At 40.7% G+C, this 21,658-nt stretch overlaps 1 protein-coding gene across 21 annotated transcripts in view; it reads left to right on the forward strand.

Moving 5' to 3' along the window:
• Sgms1 (sphingomyelin synthase 1) overlaps positions 1–21,658 on the forward strand; it is a 323,387-nt gene that overhangs the window by 286,952 nt on the left and 14,777 nt on the right. For all 21 annotated transcript variants that reach the window (XM_029565807.1, XM_029565796.1, XM_029565809.1 and 18 more), the window contains one exon: positions 14,527–14,644. In XM_029565807.1, the coding sequence (XP_029421667.1) occupies positions 14,527–14,644 (118 nt within the window). The remainder of the gene's footprint in view (positions 1–14,526; positions 14,645–21,658) is intronic.

Genomic DNA, 21,658 nt, shown 5'->3' on the forward strand with positions numbered 1-21,658 from the left:
CAGACGATCTCAGAATCAAGATGTTTTATGATTTAATCTTATTCTAAAGAAATTTTCTAATCATAGAACTAATTTCAGTGTTCTATTTTTCCCAGTAAGAAAATTTCTTCAATTCTGTTAGCTTTCCAATTTCTTTAAGCTTTCTAACTTCATGTTTTCCTGGTACTTACTGCCAGTATTGTAGCCGTTTATGTCTCTAATTTGTTCACCAACAATAAACCAGTTGATTTGTGTCTTCTACAAAGCTAATCCAGGGCTAGAGTAGGCAGTCTGGGTTCTAGCTGCAGGCACAGCTTGACATGCCATGTGGTTTGAATGAATCCGTTTATCTTGGGCCTTGTTTGTCTCACAGAGAAAATAAGGTCCCTCAGTTTAGGTTTCTGTTGTCCTATACAGCAGTTTTGACTTCTAGCTTACTGGATGAAATTTTATTAGCTTCAGGTAGTTTTATACTGAATATCCAGCTAAGGATTCTTTAAGATCCTCACTCCAGTTTCCACCTCTGAAAGTAGACTTGTCCTAAGCATCCCCTGCCCTGACCTTCTGCTGGGCCAAGTCCTTTCTTTCGCATCTCCCTCCTTTGACCTCGCTCAGTGTATGTGGCACACCAGGTGTGGAAGAGATAGGGGAGTATAGATTGACACCACATCTAGTGTACTAGTGTATGAACACCTTCTTCTTGCTGTTATCAAGAAGACTAAAACTGGCGCTGGAGAGATGGCTCAGTAGTTAAGAGCACTGGCTGCTCTTGCATAGGACCCAGGTTCAATTCCCAGTACCCACATGGTGGCTAACTGTAACTCCAGTTCCAAGGGATCCATTGCCCTCTTCTGACCTCCTCAAAAGCATTGAACAACATGGGTGCATCCACCTACATGCAGGCATTACACTCATACACATAACATAAAAATAATAAATAAATAAAGAGTTAAACCTTTGGCAGTATTACAGAGGCCTCCTGTTTCTAGTTAATTGGCTTTGCAGTAAAAAAGGTTTATTTCTCTACCATGTTGAAAACATGGAGCCTTCTGAGGGTGGGATATTCTATGAGAGAGTTGACCTTCCATGTTTCTATGTTTGACTCTTGAGTTTTGGGCCTTCTCTCAGCCTCTACCAAAAGGTTTGCCACTTACCCAATTAAGAGAGAATGAGGCTATAGAGGATGACTTACTAATTGAGGTGAGGCCATTGGAATTTTGTTAGTGTCCCCCCAACTGATTCTGAATTTGTAACATTCAGTTCCATCTTATGTTGTGTACTGTTGTCCTCTAGGTTTTTGTTTTTCTGTATGTAATTTCATCCCCTTTGTTTTTCTACATCTCCCCATCACATCTGAATGTATCTACTATAATTTATATATACATATATCCACATGGGATTTCCATGACATTGAGAACTGTAAAGCAATAGTAATGCTTGTCCTTGAGGAGAACTTTTTTGATTTTTAAAATTGTAAATAATGTTGTCTCCCTATTTAGAATTGGATTTTCAAGCCACTGACTAGGAAAAATTCCTGGGGAACTCTGCATTTGTGTCAGACTTCACTGCAAAACAGGTATCCCTTGTTTTAAGAAAGCATGATAAAGAATATATTAAGACTTACAGACTTTCTGTGCATGGCTAGGTCTCAGCTAACATGGTGGGACCTCTGTGTGATACCCGGGGCTCCACTCTGTCAGGATATTGTAAACCCTTGACAGAGAAGACAGCCAAGACTCAGAACTGTGGAGTTTCCCAGTCAGAGGTTTTCTGGTCATCAGAGAGAGAATGAGACCAGGTGTGGTGATCAGATTCAGCTTGTCTAAAACCGTATTGGCTAGCTGTGTTTTCTAACTTCTTCCTCCTTAGCCAGTGGCATTTTCTAGAAATGTAGAACAGCTCACCTCTTATCTAAATAGTGAGCTCAGTACATTCTAATTCACTTGATTCTATTTTTAGGTGTCTCCTTTTTCCATCCCTAATTGGGGAGCCACGGTAGGGCACCAGATGAAGACTCAGCTTTTTAGCCTGAAGCTCAAAGCTCTTTATAATAGGGTTCAAGTCTGACCTATTTTACCTGCAGCGACTCTTCAACTGTGACTTTTCTTAAGGTTGTGTCACTTTCCTTTCTGTCAGTTTGTGTGTTTCCTTCACTGCTAGATTTTTAAAAGTTCCTTAAAGGAGAAAACAAGGCCCATGTTCATCATTCACATTTTTATCCTAAAGCCTGGTACAGAGCCCTGGCACATGAAAACACACAGAATGTGTTCATTTAAAATCCATCCATTCAACCCAAGTTCACTGAGCAACCTAGTATGTGCCTAGACCCTTGGGATGAGCAGGGAGCAGAGAATCCAGATGCAATTGTAATTAGCCTGGGCAAGGTAAGGCAGTCAATAAGCAATTGAGTGACATCCCCTAACATAAGGAAAAAGTAGACCAACATAAAAGGCTAGGAAGTGTTGGAAATACCACAAAGGTGGTATTTTCAGATTAGTAAAGTCCACTAATGAGATAACAGTTCAGCAAACACTTGAATCAAATGAAAGAAATTCTCAAGGTGTTTGGGGGGAGATTTCCAGATAGGAAGCACAGCAAGTGTGTGTGTGTGGGGGGGGTCTAGTACCTGGGCATTAGTTGAGGAGCACCCAAGGGTCTATAATGGCCTGGTGAGCTGAGGGAGAACTGTGACATAGGTCAGTGAGGTATGGACAGGACTCAAAGGAATGGAAGAATTTGGCTTTAATTCCAAGTGTGATAAACCGTTGGAGTGTAATGACATGAACACACTTTTATTTTGAAAGAATGATGTAGGGCCAGCAAGATGGCTCAGCAGGTTAGTGCTCTTGCCGACAAGCTTACTGGCCCAAGTTTGATCTCCAGGACCCACATGGTAGAAGGAAAGAACTGCCTTTTTGCAATTCTCTCTACCCCCCTCTCTCTCTCTCTCTCTCTCTCTCTCTCTCTCTCTCTCTCTCTCTCTCTCTCTATAAAAAAATGATGTGCCTGCCACAGAATTGCTTAGGATGCCATTGCTGTGGTCCAGATAGTGGGAAAAGTGAACTCTTTCTAGAAGTTATGCCCTTTGTTGCATTTAGAATGGACTTTTTAAAAAAACCTGTAGAACTGGGTTTTGTAACAATATGTTTATGCAAAGCTTTTGGGTCTGCCCACAAAACTCTGATTTTTATGTGTAATTTAAAGGTAGAGATTTCATTAACTCATGGGTTCTCACAATTGTTCTTGAATATAGTTTACTTAGAACCAAGGCAAGTAGTGTAGTCCCTAATCTGTGTTTTCTGTCATGGTTTAGGGCTTAGATATTTGCCTGAAAGGAATCATGTAAGTCAGTTGGGTGAGGAACAGGTTATGTAAGAATGAATAAAATATTGCAGAATATATTAATCTTTGGTAGTAAAAAGCTTTGAATAAAAGAAAAGGACACAGTTGGGTTATGAGGTGGAGTTCAGCATTTATTGGTAGAGATGTTTGGGGATCGGGTAGAGCATTATATCATAAAAATTTGCAGTCATGTGGTTGATAAGTGGAAGTGGTCACTGAATGGGTTCTTTGAAAACTGACCATGCCCAAAGGGAAGGAAGCAGAGAAGGGAAGCGAGGGGACATCTGGTTCTGATGTCCTTTCTTGTGTGTTTAAAAAGGTCTCCACGGGACAGAATAGATACAGGTGTCTAGTGTTGCTTTTGGGGATTAGCATACTAGCATACTAGTGTTTACCAACACCAGGTATTTTATGGTCAGAGATCTCTTTGCAAAAAACTTGGTGGAATTTTTAGATTTAATTTTAAAGGTCTTTTGGTGGGGGGGGTTGAACTTTGAACTCACAGCCTTGCACATGCTTACTTTGCCACTGAGCTATACCCATAACCGTAGTTTATCTTTAAACCTCTGACAAAGGCTGTGGTTGGGGAGTCTTGTGTGTTTGGTGGGCTTTTGCCAACACAAGACTATAGCATTTTTTTTTTCTTCTGTAATTAGAATCTAATTTTCAAGGGCAAGAATTTTGGGCTGATTGGCAACTCTTTCTGTCAGATGCTAATTTAATTGTTTAGGGCTGTGTGTTGACAGACAGGACTGTCCACTAACATTTGTCTTTCATTTACCCTGTTTCACTTTGGTCAGTGTTTATTTTCACTGAGCTGTTTTCAAAGTATTCATTCCTCCCATAATTCCCAGGGTAGTTTCTGACCACATGCTGTCAGCACTTTCCTCCTTTGTTTCCTTGTCTTTGATGGCTGTGATTGTATATAAATTCTTCAAAGCACTTGATGCAGAGTGTTTGATGTGAAGCAGTTCTTTCCAGGTTCCTCTTCAGCAGCTTGTTTTCTAAGTTCCAGAAGGGCCTTTTCTTAGGGTCTGCTCATTTTTAGGCTTATACCGTGGTAGACCAGTTCCAACATTTTTCTGCTTAATTATTAGTAAGGATTTATGCAGAAGGTGCTGAGGGTGTAGCAGAGAGAAAAGCATTTCTTTTGAGAAGGTGTTCTTGGGAATGTTTCTTTGATCTCATAACACCTCCGATTTTCAAAATGTGTTCAAACTCTTAGTGTAAAACTTACAAAGTTCCCTCATGTTATTGCAGATGTTTGAACACCTCTCCCATTATTAATTGGTTGATAAGCTGTCATTTCTCTCCATCAGTAAAATAAGAGCTCGGAATTGTGTTTCATTCTTTTTCTTTTCTCCTTTCTCTTCCCTCAACATGCAGCTGAAGCTGTTAGGTGTTTACTTGGTCTCCTTTAGTTTACAACTTTTCTTCCATGTTGAAACTTTGCATCCTGTTCAGGAAGCAGATTCCAAAATACCTGATGTTTGAATAACTTTGTTTTTAAATGGATTGTGTTATTGATCAATAAACTTTTTTTTTTGGGGGGGGGTCTCTTTTGAGACAGGGTCTTCCTGTAGCCGCAGCTGGCCTGGAACTCACTATGTAGACCAGGCTGGCCTTGAATTCACAGAGATCCTCCTGTCTCTGCCCTCCGAGTGCTGAGATTAAAGGCATGCACCACCACACCCGGCTCAATAAGCTCTTAAAATAGTGTTGTTCTCTTCACTTAGTGAAGGTGAAGGTAACTGAGACATGGACATTGACTTAGTGAAGGTGAACATAACTGAGACATGGACATTGACTTAGTGAAGGTGAATGTAACTGGGACATGGTCATTGACTTAGTGAAGGTGAAGGTAACTGAGACATGGACATTGACTTAGTGAAGGTGAACGTAACTGAGACGTGGACATTGACTTAGTGAACGTTGACAAGAACATACACTGGAAAGTAGACCCAGTCTGGTACTTCCTGTTAGAACAAAACACTTGTCTTCTGGAAATGTATTTTCTTAGCAGATACAGTGGTATCAATGGCATCAATTCTGTGTGTAAAAGACGAATTGAATAAAAACAGATCAGTTGACTTTTTTGGATAGGAAGGCTGCGTGTTACTTTTCATCTTGGAAGGCATTTGGACATGACCTCAGGATATTCTTGCCACCTTCAAAGTTGTCATGTCATGTCTGTTCCCCATCTTATGTATAAAATGCACTTAGTTTGGTTCTATCTGAATGTAGTCTTCTAACCTCCTTGGTGAGTCAGAACCATCTTGTTTGCAATCATTGTCTCTTTTGTGCTTCCCCAGAAGCCCACGGACCAGGCTTGCTGCCCAAGTTTACTGTCTTGCTTTCTATTTGACCAAGCCTTTTTCCTTCCTTTTGATTCTGTCCTGCCACTTATGTGGGCTCAGTACCTAGACTGAGATCCTTTCTTATTTCCTTGGGAACTTGCCCAGAGCCCTTCTCCTCCCAGTTTATCTGCCACCTAGCCTTTCAGTCCTCTTAGGGGCATTGTGAGGAAGACCCTGTGGAGTGGGTGGCAGAGTCTGCCCTGTCTGGTCCCTTGCTTCTCACTCTCACCTTAACTGGCTCATGGTCTTACCTGCCCTCATCTCATCTGATTTTCTCCATTCAAGGCTTCATGACCTAAGTAGCGCAGGACATAGGAATGTAGGGAACCCTGGATTACCACTAAATGCAGTAATTCCAGCAATTTGGCTTTTAAACTATTGTGTTAGTCTTAAGAGTCAGGTTAAAAAGGAAAGAGAATGAAACAATGCAAAGATGCAATAAATGGTAATGTTCATGAGTTAAAATTTGCTTATAACACTGAATAAAACTTTACTATGTCTTACTCATGGGGTGGGATAGAAGATAATAATAAATGATGCTGTTTTAATGTGCCCTTCGAAAGTTCATATTGGAAACTTAACCTCCAAATTCCTATGTTAATGATAATTGGAGGTGGGGCTGTAGGAGGTGTTTAGGAGCAGTTGAAGTCAGGAGTGTGCTCCCCGCCCTCAAGATGGCATTCCTGTCTTTAAGAGGTGAGGCCCAGGCTAGCTCACTTCCTATGTTTCACCTTGTATCTTGAACATGGTGATGGTGCAGCAAGGAGACCCTTATCAGATGCCCAGTAGGTATTGGCACCAAGCTCTTAGACTTCTCAGCCTCTAGACACATGAGCTAAAATAAGCTAAATATGCGAATCTCAGGGTTTTTGGGTTTTTTTTTACAACAAAAGTAGGTTAAGATAATAAATTTTTAAAATGTATTCATCATCTCAGTAGAGATAAAATGATGCTAAATTGGAATTCACATTCTGTTTCATGTTTTTCTGTTTGTATTCTTAAATGGATTCATTTTTGCCTTCTATTTTGTTTCATTAATTTTGGGGTTTTTTTTTTTGTTGTTTTTGTTTTTTAGAACAGGGTCTCCATATGGCCCCATCTGGCCTGGAACTCACTATATAGACCAGTCTGGCCTCTATCTCACAAAGATCTGCCTACCTCTGCCTCCCAAGTGCTGGGATTAAAAACGTGCATCACTACACCTAGCTTATTTTAGATTTTTAAGATTCACTTATGTATATGAGTTGTGCCTGTGTGAGTTTATGTGCACCACATGTATGTAGGTGCCCTCAGCAGCCAAAGGGCATTAGATCCTCTAGAACTGGAGTTACAGACAATTGTAAGGCACCTGATACGGAACTGAATGTCCTCTGCAAGAGCAGTTAGCAGTGCCCTTAGCTGCTGAACCAGTTGTCCAGTCCCCAGGATCTCCTTTCCTTCCTTCCCAACAAACCATCATGGATGTCTCCTCACCACCTTTTTCCCCAGTCTGTCAGAGCCATGACAGTAGATTACTGGATGACAGCTTCTCTGTTCTTCCCTGTTCTTAGTCCAAACATCTTTTGAGTTTTCTCTCTTGATAGTCTCTTCTAGTGAGCATCTGGTCTGTAAATCTGAGCCTTCACCTGCCTCCGTTGCTGCTGTAGCTCTCGCTAGTGTCACTTCTTACATGGATTATCACCGGAACTTCCTGCTGATATGTCCCGTCTTGTTTCCCTTTGGTCATTTCTCTACTCAACAGAGAGCACGTGGAACTGTGACAGTACAGCAGTGTGTGTCACTTCCCTTCCTCATGTATCACTAAAGCCATTGTCCTTATAATGATCTGAGGGTTCCAACGCCAAAGCCACTGGTTTCTTCCCAGACTACACTGCCTCATGCACTTTACTATCCAACCTTCTCACAAGGCTGGCAAATAGGCACACTAGCCACTAGTAATTTCTCCCAAGCTATGTCGTGGCTGACCTCTGGAGAAGGCGACATTCTAACTTTATAGCCAGGCTGCCATACATTTCCCCAATGGTGCTGGCCCTTCACTTTACCATTGAGCATATATATAAAGTGCTCTACATTTCCCTTGTTTACTTATTCATTATCTGCCTCCCCCACTAAAACATGAACTCTGCAAGTCAGGCCTTTTCCATTTTCTTCACTGTTGTGTTCCCAGTACCTAGAAAAATGCCCAGCATGTACATACTTGTGATATAGGTGAATAAATACTAGCTAGTAGCATGTTGTATTATGCTAGTTACTGGGCCTAAATGCAGTAAATGTTACTAATGCTGGTGATGGATGTGTTATTTCTAGAAATTTCTGTTACAGGAATGATTACTTGTAAGGATAATCCATTAGACCGAAAGCAAACATTCATTGTGCAGTAATGCCATCTGAACAAGCCTCTAAGAAAATGACTCAAGAGGGTTATGGTAGGTGGGGTTTCTTGTGGGGATGTGTATGCAGGTATATGGGGGAGGCACTCACTCATGCGTGCATGTGTGAAGGGAAGAGGTGAACATCAGATGTCTTTCTAATCACTCCCCATCTTGTTTTTTGAGGTAGGGTCTCTCACTGAACCTGGAGCTCTCTATTAGTTAGACTGACTGGTCATGGAGCCCCTGGGATCTGCCTGTTTCTGCCTCCCTGCGTCTCAGGGCTGGGATGACAGGTATACTCCACCACACCTGACTTTTTTTTTTTAAATGTAGATGCTGGGGATCCGAACTCGGGTATTCATGTATGTACAGCAAGCACTTTACCACTGAGCCATCTTCTTAGACCCTCTCTTCCTCCTCTTCCTCTTCCTCTTCCTCTTCCTCCTACTCTTCCTCCTCCTCCTCCTCCCTCTTTTGGTTGTTGTTTGTTTTCAGGGGACAGTTTCCCACTCTATAGCCCAGGGTAACCTGGAATTCACTATATATCCCAGCCTGACCTCAAACTGTGACAACATTTATCCCTCGGACTCCAAACTTCTGGGATCAGAGCTAAGAGGGGGAAGTCTGCAGGAAAGAAATAAGGAAAGATTCTGACTGCACTCATTTGTATTATTTACATATGCATATCCATATTTGTATTCTGTGTAACTACAAATATAAACACATATATTTATATACACATAGATGTGTACAAATATATATATTTAGTTGACAACCTAAAATACCAACCAAAAACTTTAGCTTTTTGTCTTGTATAGTTACAAGCAGTTTCTGAAGGATACTTGATTTCCTATATATTTAAATTTTTATTTTATTTTTATTTATATGTATTTATGTATGTATGTGTATGTGCCAGAAGAGATCATTGGATCCCCTGGAGCTTGAGTTACAGGTGATTGTGAGCCACCTTGAATGGGTGCTGAGAACTGAACTCAGATCCTCTGGAAGAGCAGCAAATGCTCTTAAACCTCTGAACCATTTCTCTAGCCCCTTGATTTAAATTCTGTTTTATTTGTTTATTTTTATTTTATGTGTTTTACATGCATGTATGTAAGTGCACCTGTTATGCAATGCTCATGGAAGCCAGAATAGGGGCATCAGATCTCCTGGAACTGGAGTTATGGATGGTTGTTAACCTCCATGTGGGTGCTGTGAGCTGAACCAGGTCCTCTGTTAGAGCAGTCAATGCTCTTAACTGCTCAGCCATCTCCTCAACCCTGATTTTAATTCTTAACTTTCTCAAGCAAATCCTGTCAATGTTTTATTAAGAACTTGTAACATTTTTCTTTAGGTTGTGACTACATATGGCTCTGAAAAATAATATATTAAATATATAGAGCAAAGATAATTTAAAACTATGTATCTGTTTTATAAATGACCTAAATCAGTATGAACATCTCAGGAACTGAGGAAGCTCTTTGGATTTTTTTTTTTTTTAACAAAGCTCAAAAAAAAAAAAAAAAAAAAAACAAAAAAAAGTGCAAAAGTCAACAGAATGATAAAGACAAATATTGTCTTATATAATTATAATGAAAGGACTTTTGACCTGGAAAACTACCTGAAAGGGTCTCAGGGACTCCACAGATCCTTGGACTACATTTTGAACCCTAAGAACTAAGCTGCTAATCTTTTCTTTTTTTCAGTTAATCAAAAGCCTAGAGGTCTGACTTTCATGGTGGTTCTTTCATTCCCTGGGTGGCCCACCAGTAAATTCTCAGTGCTTTACAGTCTCCTTCCATGAGGTGCGATATCAACACGTGCTAAACAGGAATATGGTTCAGATATTAATACCAGAGATGTGGAATTTCTTTGAGTTGGATTTTTAAAAGTTGGAAAGGCATTGTGCATGTTTCTAAGCTAGGAGTGTGGGTGGTCCCAATTGAGACTGCTATCAACCCTTTGTTGGTACCCCAACACTACATGAGTTCTAGATCTCCTTTACGAGAGCATTTCTTTTGACTTTTCTGTTTGCTGACATTTAGTCTTGCCCTTTCATTTGTTTGACTAGTCTTCTTTCTTCATTGTTTCCTTTGCTGCCGTCATGAAGTCAGTGCTCTGGGTTTTCCTTCTCTGCCCTCTGGTGCCCTGTAGACCCAGAGGCTCTGATGGATGTTGAGGGCAGCCTATGGATGATCAGGAGAGGGCAGGCAGAACGATTGCACTCACAGTCCCCAGTCTCCAGAGAGTTCCAGAACTGTTTGGATGAATGGAGCCATCTCAGCAAATACTTTTTTTATTGATTAATTTATTTTTTCTGTATGTATACAAGTGTGTGGTCAGCATATATGTAAATGGATCCATATGCACAATGCCCATGGAGGCCAAAAGAGGATGTCAGATCGCAGTTGTTATTAGCTGCCATGTGGGTGCTAGGAACTGAACTCATCAGTTTTAGAAACACAAATTATTTTGCTTTTATTGGGGCTGTGAAGGCTATGAGGGGCTATGAAGAAAGTAAAAGAAAAGGATGGGCTAAAGAGGAGTAAGGAGTTTTTTAGAGGCAGTGAACTCTCCAGACTGTATGTCTATAGCAGGTTAAATGTCAGTCATGTCCTAGGAGGCAGACTGTAGACAGTCCAGGCAGAGAGTGGCTGACACAGAAGTTCTACCCAAGGCAGGAGGGACTTTACAGGGAGTGGTCAGAGAGCATTGGGTGCCAAAGCAGAAGTCTAGATGTTGATGGGGAGGGCAAAGGGAAGTGAGGGTGGATTGAGGCTTAGAAGACCTCCATGGTCTTAGTGAAGGATATAGAGTTTATGCAAAACATAATTGACAGTCATTTGACATTTTCAAAAAAGGTGATTCTGGATGCTCTCTAGAGAGTGGATTTTAAGGAGGGTCTGGTTTGGGTTGTCATAACTAAATACCATAGAATGGGTAGCTTATCAGCAGCTACCATTTATTTCTGAGCTCTGGAGGCTGAGGAGTCCAAGGCTGAGTGGCATGTGGTGAGAACTCCCTTCTTGAGTCACTGATGACACAGCTAGAGCTGTGGTCTCACCTGGAGAAGGAATGCTAGCTAATTCCCTTCAGTCTTTTCAGAGGGCACAAATCCCATTCTTGAGGACTTTGACCTCGGGATCTCATCACTGGTGATTAGATTACAGCATGAACTTGGGAGGCCGGAGAGTATTGCAACCATAGCAGGAAAAAAAGAACAGCATTTAGGACAGACAAATGCAAAGAAAGTCACTGTGGAAGTTTAGGTAAGGTGGAGGGGTGGGAAAGAGAAGACGTATGAATGACTGGTTGAACACTTGGAGCCCTGTGGCTCATTCTGTGACTAAGAAGTGAGCATGTTTGAAATCCGCATGCTGCGATTGGGATTTTTCAACTTTAGTAATTGATACAGTTATAATGAAATTATCAAAATATCTGGTAGAGCTCTGAACAATAGGAAATATGATGCAAAACATGAAATGAAATTTTTGGATTAAGTAGCTTTTAAATTCTAACTGAAATGTAGTAGATTCTTAGCTTTTCTATAGGAACTCAAAAATGGAATTTCTTACACAATGTCAAGCAATTTTTGTCTTAATTCTTTTGCCTTATATAATATTCCAGTTTAGACTCTCTGAGCCTCAATTTCTCCTGTGAAATAAGGATCATAGCTATATGTTGCTGGTTGGTATTATGTATTTTGTTTGTTTGAGATAGGGTAGCCCTGGTTCTTGCTGTGTAGACCAGACTGGCCTCAAACTCATAGAGATCTACCTGTCTCTGTCTCCCAAGTTGTTGGGATCAAAGGTGTGTGCCACCACACCTGGCATATCACTGTATTATTTGAAGAAGTAAATAATCCAGATCTTAAAGGCATGAAGAAGAAATTTGGCAAATTTTCCATCTTTTTATAAGTTACTTTAGCCTTCTTACAGTAGAAAAATGATTAACTTATAATGAGTATTGTGATACCCATTCTCAGCTTTATTCCGTAGCCTTTCCAGTTCTTGCTACCCTATTTCTCTGATGCATTAAGAAAGTGGTATCCTTGTCCTCCTTTTTCTGTTGAGGAAGCAAATTTCCCAGGAATGAATTGAGATGATCAGGGTCATCAAGTACGTCTTTGTTAAAGCAGAACTAACCCATGAATGGTGGCGTGGTCAGTGAGGGGTCTCCAGTGCACAGGGCCCTGACGATCCCTCAGGGCGGCTCTCTAGAGTCTGTTGGTTGCACATGCACTTCCTTGTTTGTTGGCTCTTAGTTTTGAGTTGTTGCTGAGTTCATTGCTTTGTGTCAGGGCCAAGAGCTTCCAGAAAGAGGTAGGAGAGGAAGTCTAAATCAGAGAAATGGGTTAGAAATAAATGGCAAGATTAAGAAATAATACCAAGAATGGATGTCAGAATATTCATCTATAATTTCTTAATTTGGGAAAATGAAGTGATTTTATTTTGAGACAAGTACAGATGCCTATAATCAATCTCAGCACTTTGGAGATGGAGGAAAGAGGATAAGGAGTTCCAAGAGGCCACTCTTAGCTACATGGAGAGCTTGACACCAGCCTGGGCTTCGAGACACACCCCCCCCACACACACACACACACTTTATTTTTTGGTAAACTTAGAGCCAAATAACATGCTACTGTAAAATGTTTTTCTGTTATTTCTTCAGGGAGCCCAAATTCTCCTATGTGCCAAGACTTGTATATGTCTTGTTACTATGAATTAGTGCAAAGGACAACTTGTGGGGGCAGAAGCACTTTCCAGTGTCTTAACTGAACTTCACAGAAAATCCATTTCTTTCGCCATTTCTCCTTTAGCCTTTTAGACTTTTGTACTAAATGCCAGAAACATTGTAATGTTACTGTTTTAACCCTAGTTCTGGAAACACATGGTCCTATTTTGAGTCCCATTTCCTTTTTTAAAAGTAGGAATATTAAAAACTTTAGTAGGGGTTTGGGGACATAAAGCTCAGTGATAGAGCACTTTCCTGTTATCCACAATTCCCTGAGCTCAACCAGGAATACCCCCAAATACCCCAAAGTTTAATAAAGTCACTTGTACTAGATATAATATGTTCTTTTAACAGTTCTTAACTGTATATAAAATATTAACATTTTTGCTCATCTTTTCTAATAATCACATTTAATAAGTAACTTTTCTCAGGGAAAAAATATTAACGAGCTCCATGCTCAAGCAATTAGGGGAAAAATAGATACCCATGACCAAATACAAGCCTGCAAAATGCTACTCACTGCAGTGTGAGCAGATGGAGCACAGACTTCCAAACATGAAAGGAGACGTATTTCCCATTTGACAAACACCTTGGGATTTGGGAAATTATATCCTGGATCTTTCCTCTTGGCATTTGCTTGATCTCTAGTAATATCTCATAGACATTCTTTCTATAGTTCTTTCTATTTTTAGTTTTTTAAAAAAAAATCTTGAACTTTTAAATCTTTAGGTAGCAAAGAATTCTAAATATGCAGAATTCTTTGAATTCTTAGGTTTAGGAAATGAATGCCCTAAGACTGAAGGAAAAGACAGACACAAGATATGATTCTTCTTTTTTTTAACATTTTGAAACAAATCTCAGACAGTGTCAGTCATTCCATCACTATGTGTGTAGTGCCCAGTGGCAAATGGAGGTGGCGAGGAAGTGAAAGTTCTTGTTTTAGGAGACACTTAGGACTGCTTTAATGAGTCTAAGCCTGAGAAACAGAGATAGAATTTGATATTAGAAGAATTTATAGGGCTCTGTGTATGTGTCCACATGTATACATCACACTCTTACTAGAAATTAGGAACTATTTCTCAGTCTTGTTTGTATTTTTATTCATCTGCTTAGCTGTCTGTCTGTGTCTTTTGTACATGGGGCTTTTTCTGTAGTATTCCTGAAGCCATTATCCCTCTTTTACTTTTTAGGAAAGTGAGACAGAGAGACCCCCCAAACTGCTCTTAGATGGCCTGGTGATGAGGAGTGGTGTGGACTGGCACTCTGTTCCATAGTTCTTTTCTTGACATCCTATTGCCTTGATGAATCAGTGTCTGATGTATACAGTACAGCTGTTTAATGTCTTTGACTCCGTAAACAGCATGAACACTTTAACTTCCCCTTCTGATGTCGTTCTTGGCATCTTTGCTTTTTACAGAGAAGACACTACATATTTATCCACAGGTACTGACTGGGCATTAACTACTCCTAGAATGGGTTTCGCTCATCCATCAGTTGAATGGCAACTCATATGTAAGGTCCCACAGAGCCTACTTCACAGCAGTGTAGATCAGTGTGACTTTTAATGAAGTATAACCTGACATTATTCTCAAAAATCCCCATCTTTGTTATTTGTCATTGTAACATTTTTATTTCATTCTTAAATAGATTTAGGGATTTGCTTTGTTGGGTTATTGAAAACTTTAAGCAAATGAACCTGAGGAATTTCTTGACTGAGAATCTGCCCTGTTTTTCCCTTTTTCTAGGTCTATTATTAGCAGAAGATTTTTCTGCATAGTTGGCACGCTGTACCTGTATCGGTGTATTACAATGTATGTAACTACACTCCCAGTACCCGGCATGCATTTCAACTGTTCTCCAAAGGTAAACTATTCCTCATTGTCCTTTCCCTTTTTGTTTGTTTCTAGTGTTGCCCTGGGGTCCTTTGACTGAGGCTGAGATGAAAATTTATCCAGAATCCAACAGACCTGTCCATTCCCAACTGGGTATTAAACAATAGGGCCAGACAGCCACACCTTTCTCAGAATTTCCAAACCCTGCCAGCCCCTCCCAGCCAGGGACAAAAGAGATCTAGGGAGTGTGCTGGAAGCTTTGTGTGGGGTGTAGCTCTTTGGTTCCCTGCCAGACTGTTAAAATGTCCTGCACTCCTTTGGTACAGATCCAGAAGTCTTCTGTGCGTCTTTCTGTCTGAGACAGGAAGCTGTTTCACATGGTACTTTCTCCGTTCTCCTTCCTGTACCTCAGAATAAGCCAGAGAAAGCATTCCTATTCCCTGACCATCTTCTCCCAATACATGCAGATCACCCTTTTTCTCAGGAGAAGTATGCAGCCATGTATCTACTACCTTACGTAGTAGCCTGGGATATTTTGAACATGCTGTTTATTCCTCTCATTGTCTCTGCCTTTGCACCAGGTTCAAATATCCATTAACTAAGAAAACCTTTGGAATTCCATGAAGTAGCAAAAGATTTCATTTTTAAATGTTACATACATTAACCTCTTTAAAGCAGGTAAAAAAAAAAAAAAAACAGAAGAGGCAATTGCTTACTTTGAGTTTTGGAAAGAAAATATAGACTCAGTACTTTGAGATTGTCTTTGCATTGCACCTGTGCAGTGAAGCAGCCAGGTGCTTTTTATCCCATCCCTTTCTAAGTCTCTTCCTTCCAAAGGACACATCTCTCAGAGAAGCCTTGGAAAGCCAGCTGTAGCATTCAGTCTGAATTGTTAAATGGTGTCTTCATCATGAAACGTTCTGGATCCTTTTAGTTTTCCTGTGCACTTTGACCCCTTCCCAGATGTCATGGAGGTTCCTGCAGAGGCAGCTAGTTTCTTTCCCGACATTTTCCCTGGTTTACTGAACTGTGGAGAACCTGATCTAGAGGATGACTGTCCCAAGCAGCCTATTCAGCAGCAGTCCTCCCACTCTGCACCTGCTCTTGCTGTGCCTCAGTCGTCCCCTGAAGCCAGCCTCACTCACATCTTTTTCATCCTTCCTTAAAGCCTCCCAGAATTTATTTCAGTACCCAGATTATAGGGTTTATTTATTTACTTATTTAATCTGAAGTTATCTTGTTATCATTGAGATTCCACTAAGGTGGAGTGTTGCTGGGGGTGTGGCTGATAAGCAGCATGTATGTTCTCTAACATAAATTGACAATTATGACATGCATCCAAGTATAGTTCAACTCTTAAGAGCTGGTATATTGGAACAATTTGCTACAAAGGAGTAGGTAGATGTGGATTCTGAAAAAGCACAGGTAGAAGGCAGATACAGCACTGAGTGGCCATGCTTCCTGGTTCTAGCATTGTGTCTCTCTGAAGATGTCTATAGCTCCCCCAGCTCTGCAAGTCCAGAATTAGTGAGCTGTGGTTACTTATAGTCAGCTAGGGTCGCCAGTGAACCTAACCACAATCCCATGGCTAAGAATAGCTCTCAGGGTTTCTTGGTAGAGGCAGGAAAAGCAGGAACTGTGCGAAATACGGCAACTCGTTTATTGCCACTCACTTGTTGGACCTGCCAGAAATCTGAACTAGTGCCACGATTCTGTGTCAGGCTTCTGCAAATCAGGATCTAAACAAGCATTTGAAGGCATTCTAGCACACCTTAGCAAATTGAGTAATTAAAACTCCAAAAGTATAATTTCTCCTTTTGTAGAATAAGAAAAAATAATTCAAAACACAGTTTTTACTTTATTCTGAAAAAATTTGAATGTATTTCAGTGTAAAGAGGCTAGTATAGGGAAACCCATATACATCTTGCCCAGATTCATCCGTTATCATGATCTGTTGTGTTTGCTTCATCTATGTTTTCCTTCCCTGTGTTTGAAGTATTTTCAAACAGATCTCTGACGGTGTCAGTCATTACATCACTATATGTAGAACACATCAGAAAACTGTGCGCATTTATTACTTAAACATTATACTGTTGGTGTTGAACAAAATTCTTTGGAATTGCCAGTTATCAGTTCAGAGAATATCTAGTTTGCCTCGGAAGGCAAGATAGTGTGTTTGTGTTAATTAGGTTCCCAAGTCTTGACTTTTCATTTGGTTTGACTGTCTATAAATCTTTCTCCCCTGCCAGGGACATGTAGCGCTCAGATTCTTGGTACTGAACTGCCACCCACGTTCATGTTCTGAATTGATCTGTCTGCTGCTTTGTGACGTCAGTTAACTTGTTCTCCTCTCCTTCTTACCTTTTCTGAATAGGAAGTTGTCTTTGGAAACTTGATTAGGTTCAGTTTTACTATATTTGGCAAGAATACTTCACAGAGAGAACTTAAAAGATATCTGAATCCAGACAGAAGAGCTGAAAGGGCCCTTGGGTGGCAGATCGAGCTTAAGACATTCAGTGGTCTGTCAGATGCTGGCATGTTACAGTATGGGCCCGTGTCAGGAAAGAGAGTAGGGTGACACTGGTGAGATCTGAGACCAGCTCTGTCTACTTGAGAGTCACACTCAGGCTAAGACTCAGAATCAGAAGGAACCCCATTAAAAGTCACTGGGTCCAGTGTTCTACTTGTCAAAATATCTTCAGCACCAAACCACCATCAACCTTGAAGACAAAAGTTCACCTACAGTGGAAAGAATAAAGATGTTGCGCTTAACATGGTCATGCACAACTGTTTACTAGCCATGTGGCAAATACAGGTCATTAAACTTGTCAGTCTTCATGGTTTCATTGGTAAAGCAGAGCTAATAGATGCCTTTGATATGTATCTTGGGGAGGAAATGGTATTATAAAGGGCTCTGTCACTCTAAGGAGCTATATGGAAGTGAGAAGAGGATTTGGTATTGTTGCTATGCTTTTCCACTGGATTGCTGTCTTACCCATGGAGAATTGATTGAACAGCTTGCATTAAGTGCCTACTATGTTTTAGGTGCTCAATTACAAGGGATGAACCAGGTGGATATACACACTTTGTGGAAAACACTGAAAATTCTCCTGGTTACGGCTTGCCCTTTACATAATGAAATTCTGAAATGATAACAGAAGAGTCTCAGGTTAAGCCTATGTTCAGTCTACGAATGAACAATATTTAAGAGGTCATGTGGTCATAACTAGATAGAGGGAATGAGAAGAGAAGGGAACGATTTCAGTGACCAGTTTTACCACTGGAATAAACTATAAGGTGGGGAAGGAGAAGAGAGTCATTGACTCTGGAGTCACATGGATTGTCAAGTATGGATTAGACAGCTAAGTGGTGATGTGTATGGAAGTTAGAAATGTGGATCTAAAGTTGAAGAAAAAAACAGGGCTAGAAAAGAAATATTCATCATATTCTGAATGATGGTAAAAGCTGTGGTTACGGATAAAAAGTCTATAGGTGGGACATAGAAAGTATAATGCTTCCGGAATTGGATAGTCCATGATTTGAAACACTGTTTAAGACCTGTCTATTGGTGGGTTCTCTTAAAATCCTCACTCATCACTAAACTTTAATGGAAGAGTGTTGAGCTTTAAATTAGAGCTCTGTTAGGACAATCTTATGAACTTAAACTTGGTTCTACCATCACATTAATCCCCATATTAGTATACTCAATGCTTTCCTTAACATCGGAGTTCAAAATGGGCAGCTTGAAAGTAAGTTGTTCCAAGTATACAATACTAATTGTGAAATGTGGCCTCACTGGTGATTCATTTGACTATAATATACTGGTCACAAAATGTAACTGCTTCAGAAATCATGAGATGACGGGGTCAGGATGTAGAGCAGCCTTCCCACCTGATGCTGCTACAGCAGTAATGTCACTGGAAATATGGAAAGGGAAGAGGGGAGTAGGCATGTTCAGTTCCTGGATTATAAATTTCTGGGAAGCCTGTACCCAGCGGCCATGTGTGCCGGGCTTAAACTACAGGTTGCCAAGTATTTGATACCTTAATTAGCCAGTGGTAATCTTGCGTTTCTCCAAGCACATTCTGTCGCCAAACAATCTCTTCTTATCTTGCTACAACTATTTAGGATTTACTTTTTTAAAAAGAAAAGGTTGGTAATTCTTTGACTACAGATAAGTTTTTATTGCTTTAATAAGTTCTTAAAAAAGAAAAAATGTAAACAAAACAAAAGAAACCAAAGACCTGTTGGGCTTTATTACCCACACAGTCTCATGCTAATGGAAGAAAAGAAATGACAGTTTTCAATTTCTACTTTAATTACTGGAGAAGTTGATCTGATGGTGACTAAGCCTTAACACAAGATGCAGACTGGTTCTGTTGCATGTTTTCTGCAGTGACCTTAGATTTGAAAGCCTTTGTAAAGACAGAAATGATGCTACAGCCAGGGCATTAACTGGCCAGTGTACTAATCTGACAAGGAGCTATATTTGAATTACTTCAGCCCCCAACAAACAGCGTGCTCGTGAACAAGGGTCATGTCTGGGTGGCATCAGAGGCTGATTGCAAAGTGGAACAGCAGCAGAATGGCCTCCGTAGTCTTCTCTGCCAACTGTGAGCGTGTTTCCATGTACTACGACAGTATCGGAGCTCCTCCTTAAACTCGCTGCTGATTTCCCAGTTGTAATCACTGGCCTCGTGGGTTCCTTTTCTGCCATAAGTCCAGCCTTATGAGGCAGTGGACTCTCTGCTCTTTAGAATTTTCTGACTCTTTCTCAGGTGGCAATTTGGATTATTTCACGTGCCTTTCACACCAACATATTTTGAAAATCAGATTAGTCCTTGCCAATTTTGTGAGGACTTCAGACTATAGCTGGTTCCTTTACCAAAATAACTTTGTGTCATACTGTTAAATTGTGTGGAACTCAAGTTACCAGTGCTTGATTTCACCCAATCTTCTGTTTGCTTCGCAGTTTCTTATTGTCAGTATAATTTTCCTTTGTATTTGTTCTAATTTTTTCCATTTCTTACATATAATTTTCAGTATGTCCCATCCCAAATGCTTTCTCTTTTACCGCTGTTGTTATTCTTTTTTTTTAAAAGAGTAACAATATAGCAATGTATAAATCATTACCTGCTCTTTAGAAACATTTTTAATATAAATAAATTTATTGTAGACACATTGAGAGGGTACAGTAAGAGGGGAATTTTCAAAATTATACTTCAGTACATCAGCCTTTTATGGTTATTTTTCTGAAAAGTCAGATTGTGCTATCTGTACATTTATCACTCCTGTCTTGCTGCAGTTTATGTTTAACAAGTACATTTTGCATAATTTCATATACACTAAGCATCTACAAGGTTTTCTCACTGAGAGGAGGGGAGGGCCTCTTTCAGACCACAAGAAAACACAAATTGTGGATGTGATTTCATTGATAAACACAGGTTGTTTGTTGAGTCTTAAGGACACACAAATGCACATAGCAAGGGTCCCATCCTGTCCCTGGTGGGCTTCCAGAGCCAGGGGCATGTATTACCTGATAGGTTGCTCTCTGGTTTGTTCTCTCCTCCCTGGAATGGATATGAGGGGCCCTGTTGCCATGGACACACGGGAGAGGCAGCAGCTCTGGTGGGAGTGCCGGCTGGGCCACTGCTGGAGGTGTGTCTGAACCAAGCCTCAGAAGGACAAGTGGGAGTTTGCCAAGAGGAACAGCGAGAAGAAAGATTGCTAGAAAAGGAGCGTGAAAAGGAATCTTAGAATAACTTGAGGCTGAGTGTGCATACACGTCTGGTCCTCTGGTCCATGGTGGCCAGAGATAAAGTCAGGCAGGCAGGCTGTGGACAGATTTTAAGGGACCTCGCACCCCTCTAAGGAGTTTGGACTCTAAGGGCCATAAGAAGCCAGGGAAGGTTTTAGCAGGGGTTATTACGTGACTACAATTGTCTCTGAGAAATGCATCCCTCTTAATAGGCATTTCAGGGTGTTTGGAGGAGAGGGAGGTAGATTTGGTTGGTGCCAGGTTTTGTGCACCTTTTTCCTGCTGGCTGTGATTCTGAATGCTTTGTTTTCATTTAGTTTTCAAAACTGTGGGGGAGGAAGTTGTAGTGGTTCAGAGACAAGTGGCCTTGCCTGATGTTTTAGAGGCACTAAGCGGCAGAGGCAAGAAGCTGCCCATGCTGTGCTCTAGATAATGCTTTTTCAAGGTTGTCTGCCTTAGTGGGAAGGTGTACCTAGACCAGGCCCTGTGTGTGTGTGTGTGTGTGTGTGTGTGTGTGTGTGTGTGTGTGTGTGTGTGTGTGTGTGTGTGTGTGTGTGTGTGTGTGTGTGTGTAGATGTTGGGAAGGTAAGACAGCTTTTCCACATACTGACAGCCATCTGCTGTGAAGGGAAAAGGAATTGTAGTGAGCCTCAGTGGGGACAGTGTGTGGCTTATATGAAGCCTTACCTATTGGGTGATGCAGGAAGGGGACAGTGGCAGGCTTATCCCGAGGAATAGTCCTTAGCTGCCTGGGCATGAGAGGCCAGCAGTAATTTCCACTAGACTGTTCTGCATGAATTCTCCCACTGACCACATTTTGTTTTGTTGTTTTCTTGTTTCTGCAGTGTTGAGGAGGGAGCCTAGGGCCTAGCACCTGCTCCTTGCAGTGAGCTACATAACCCTTATCTCCCAAAGATCGTGCTTGAGGCAGTTTAAACATGACAATATTGAATAGTAATGAGTTAATAACTTGAGAGGTTCTTTAGAAAAAAAATCAATAACTACAAAAGAGATAGAAATAGAAAAAAATAGCTGTTTTGTAACTACTATATAAATAATTCAAAAAGTATAATTCAGTATCATGAATGAAAAGGACTGAAGCCATTGGGTGAAAGGTTAGGGCTAGTAATATTTATTTATTTTAAAATTTTATTTTTATTTCATGTGTATGAGTGTTTTACCTGCATGTGTAGTCTATACAGTGTGTGCCTGCAGTGCCTGCAGAGTCTGGAAGAGGGTGTCAGATCCCCTGAAACTGGAGTTATGGATGGTTGTTAGCCACCATTT

The sequence above is a fragment of the Nannospalax galili genome, unplaced genomic scaffold (assembly GCF_000622305.1).
Source record: "Nannospalax galili isolate Female #2095 unplaced genomic scaffold, S.galili_v1.0 scaffold498, whole genome shotgun sequence".
Taxonomy (NCBI): Eukaryota; Metazoa; Chordata; class Mammalia; order Rodentia; family Spalacidae; genus Nannospalax; species Nannospalax galili.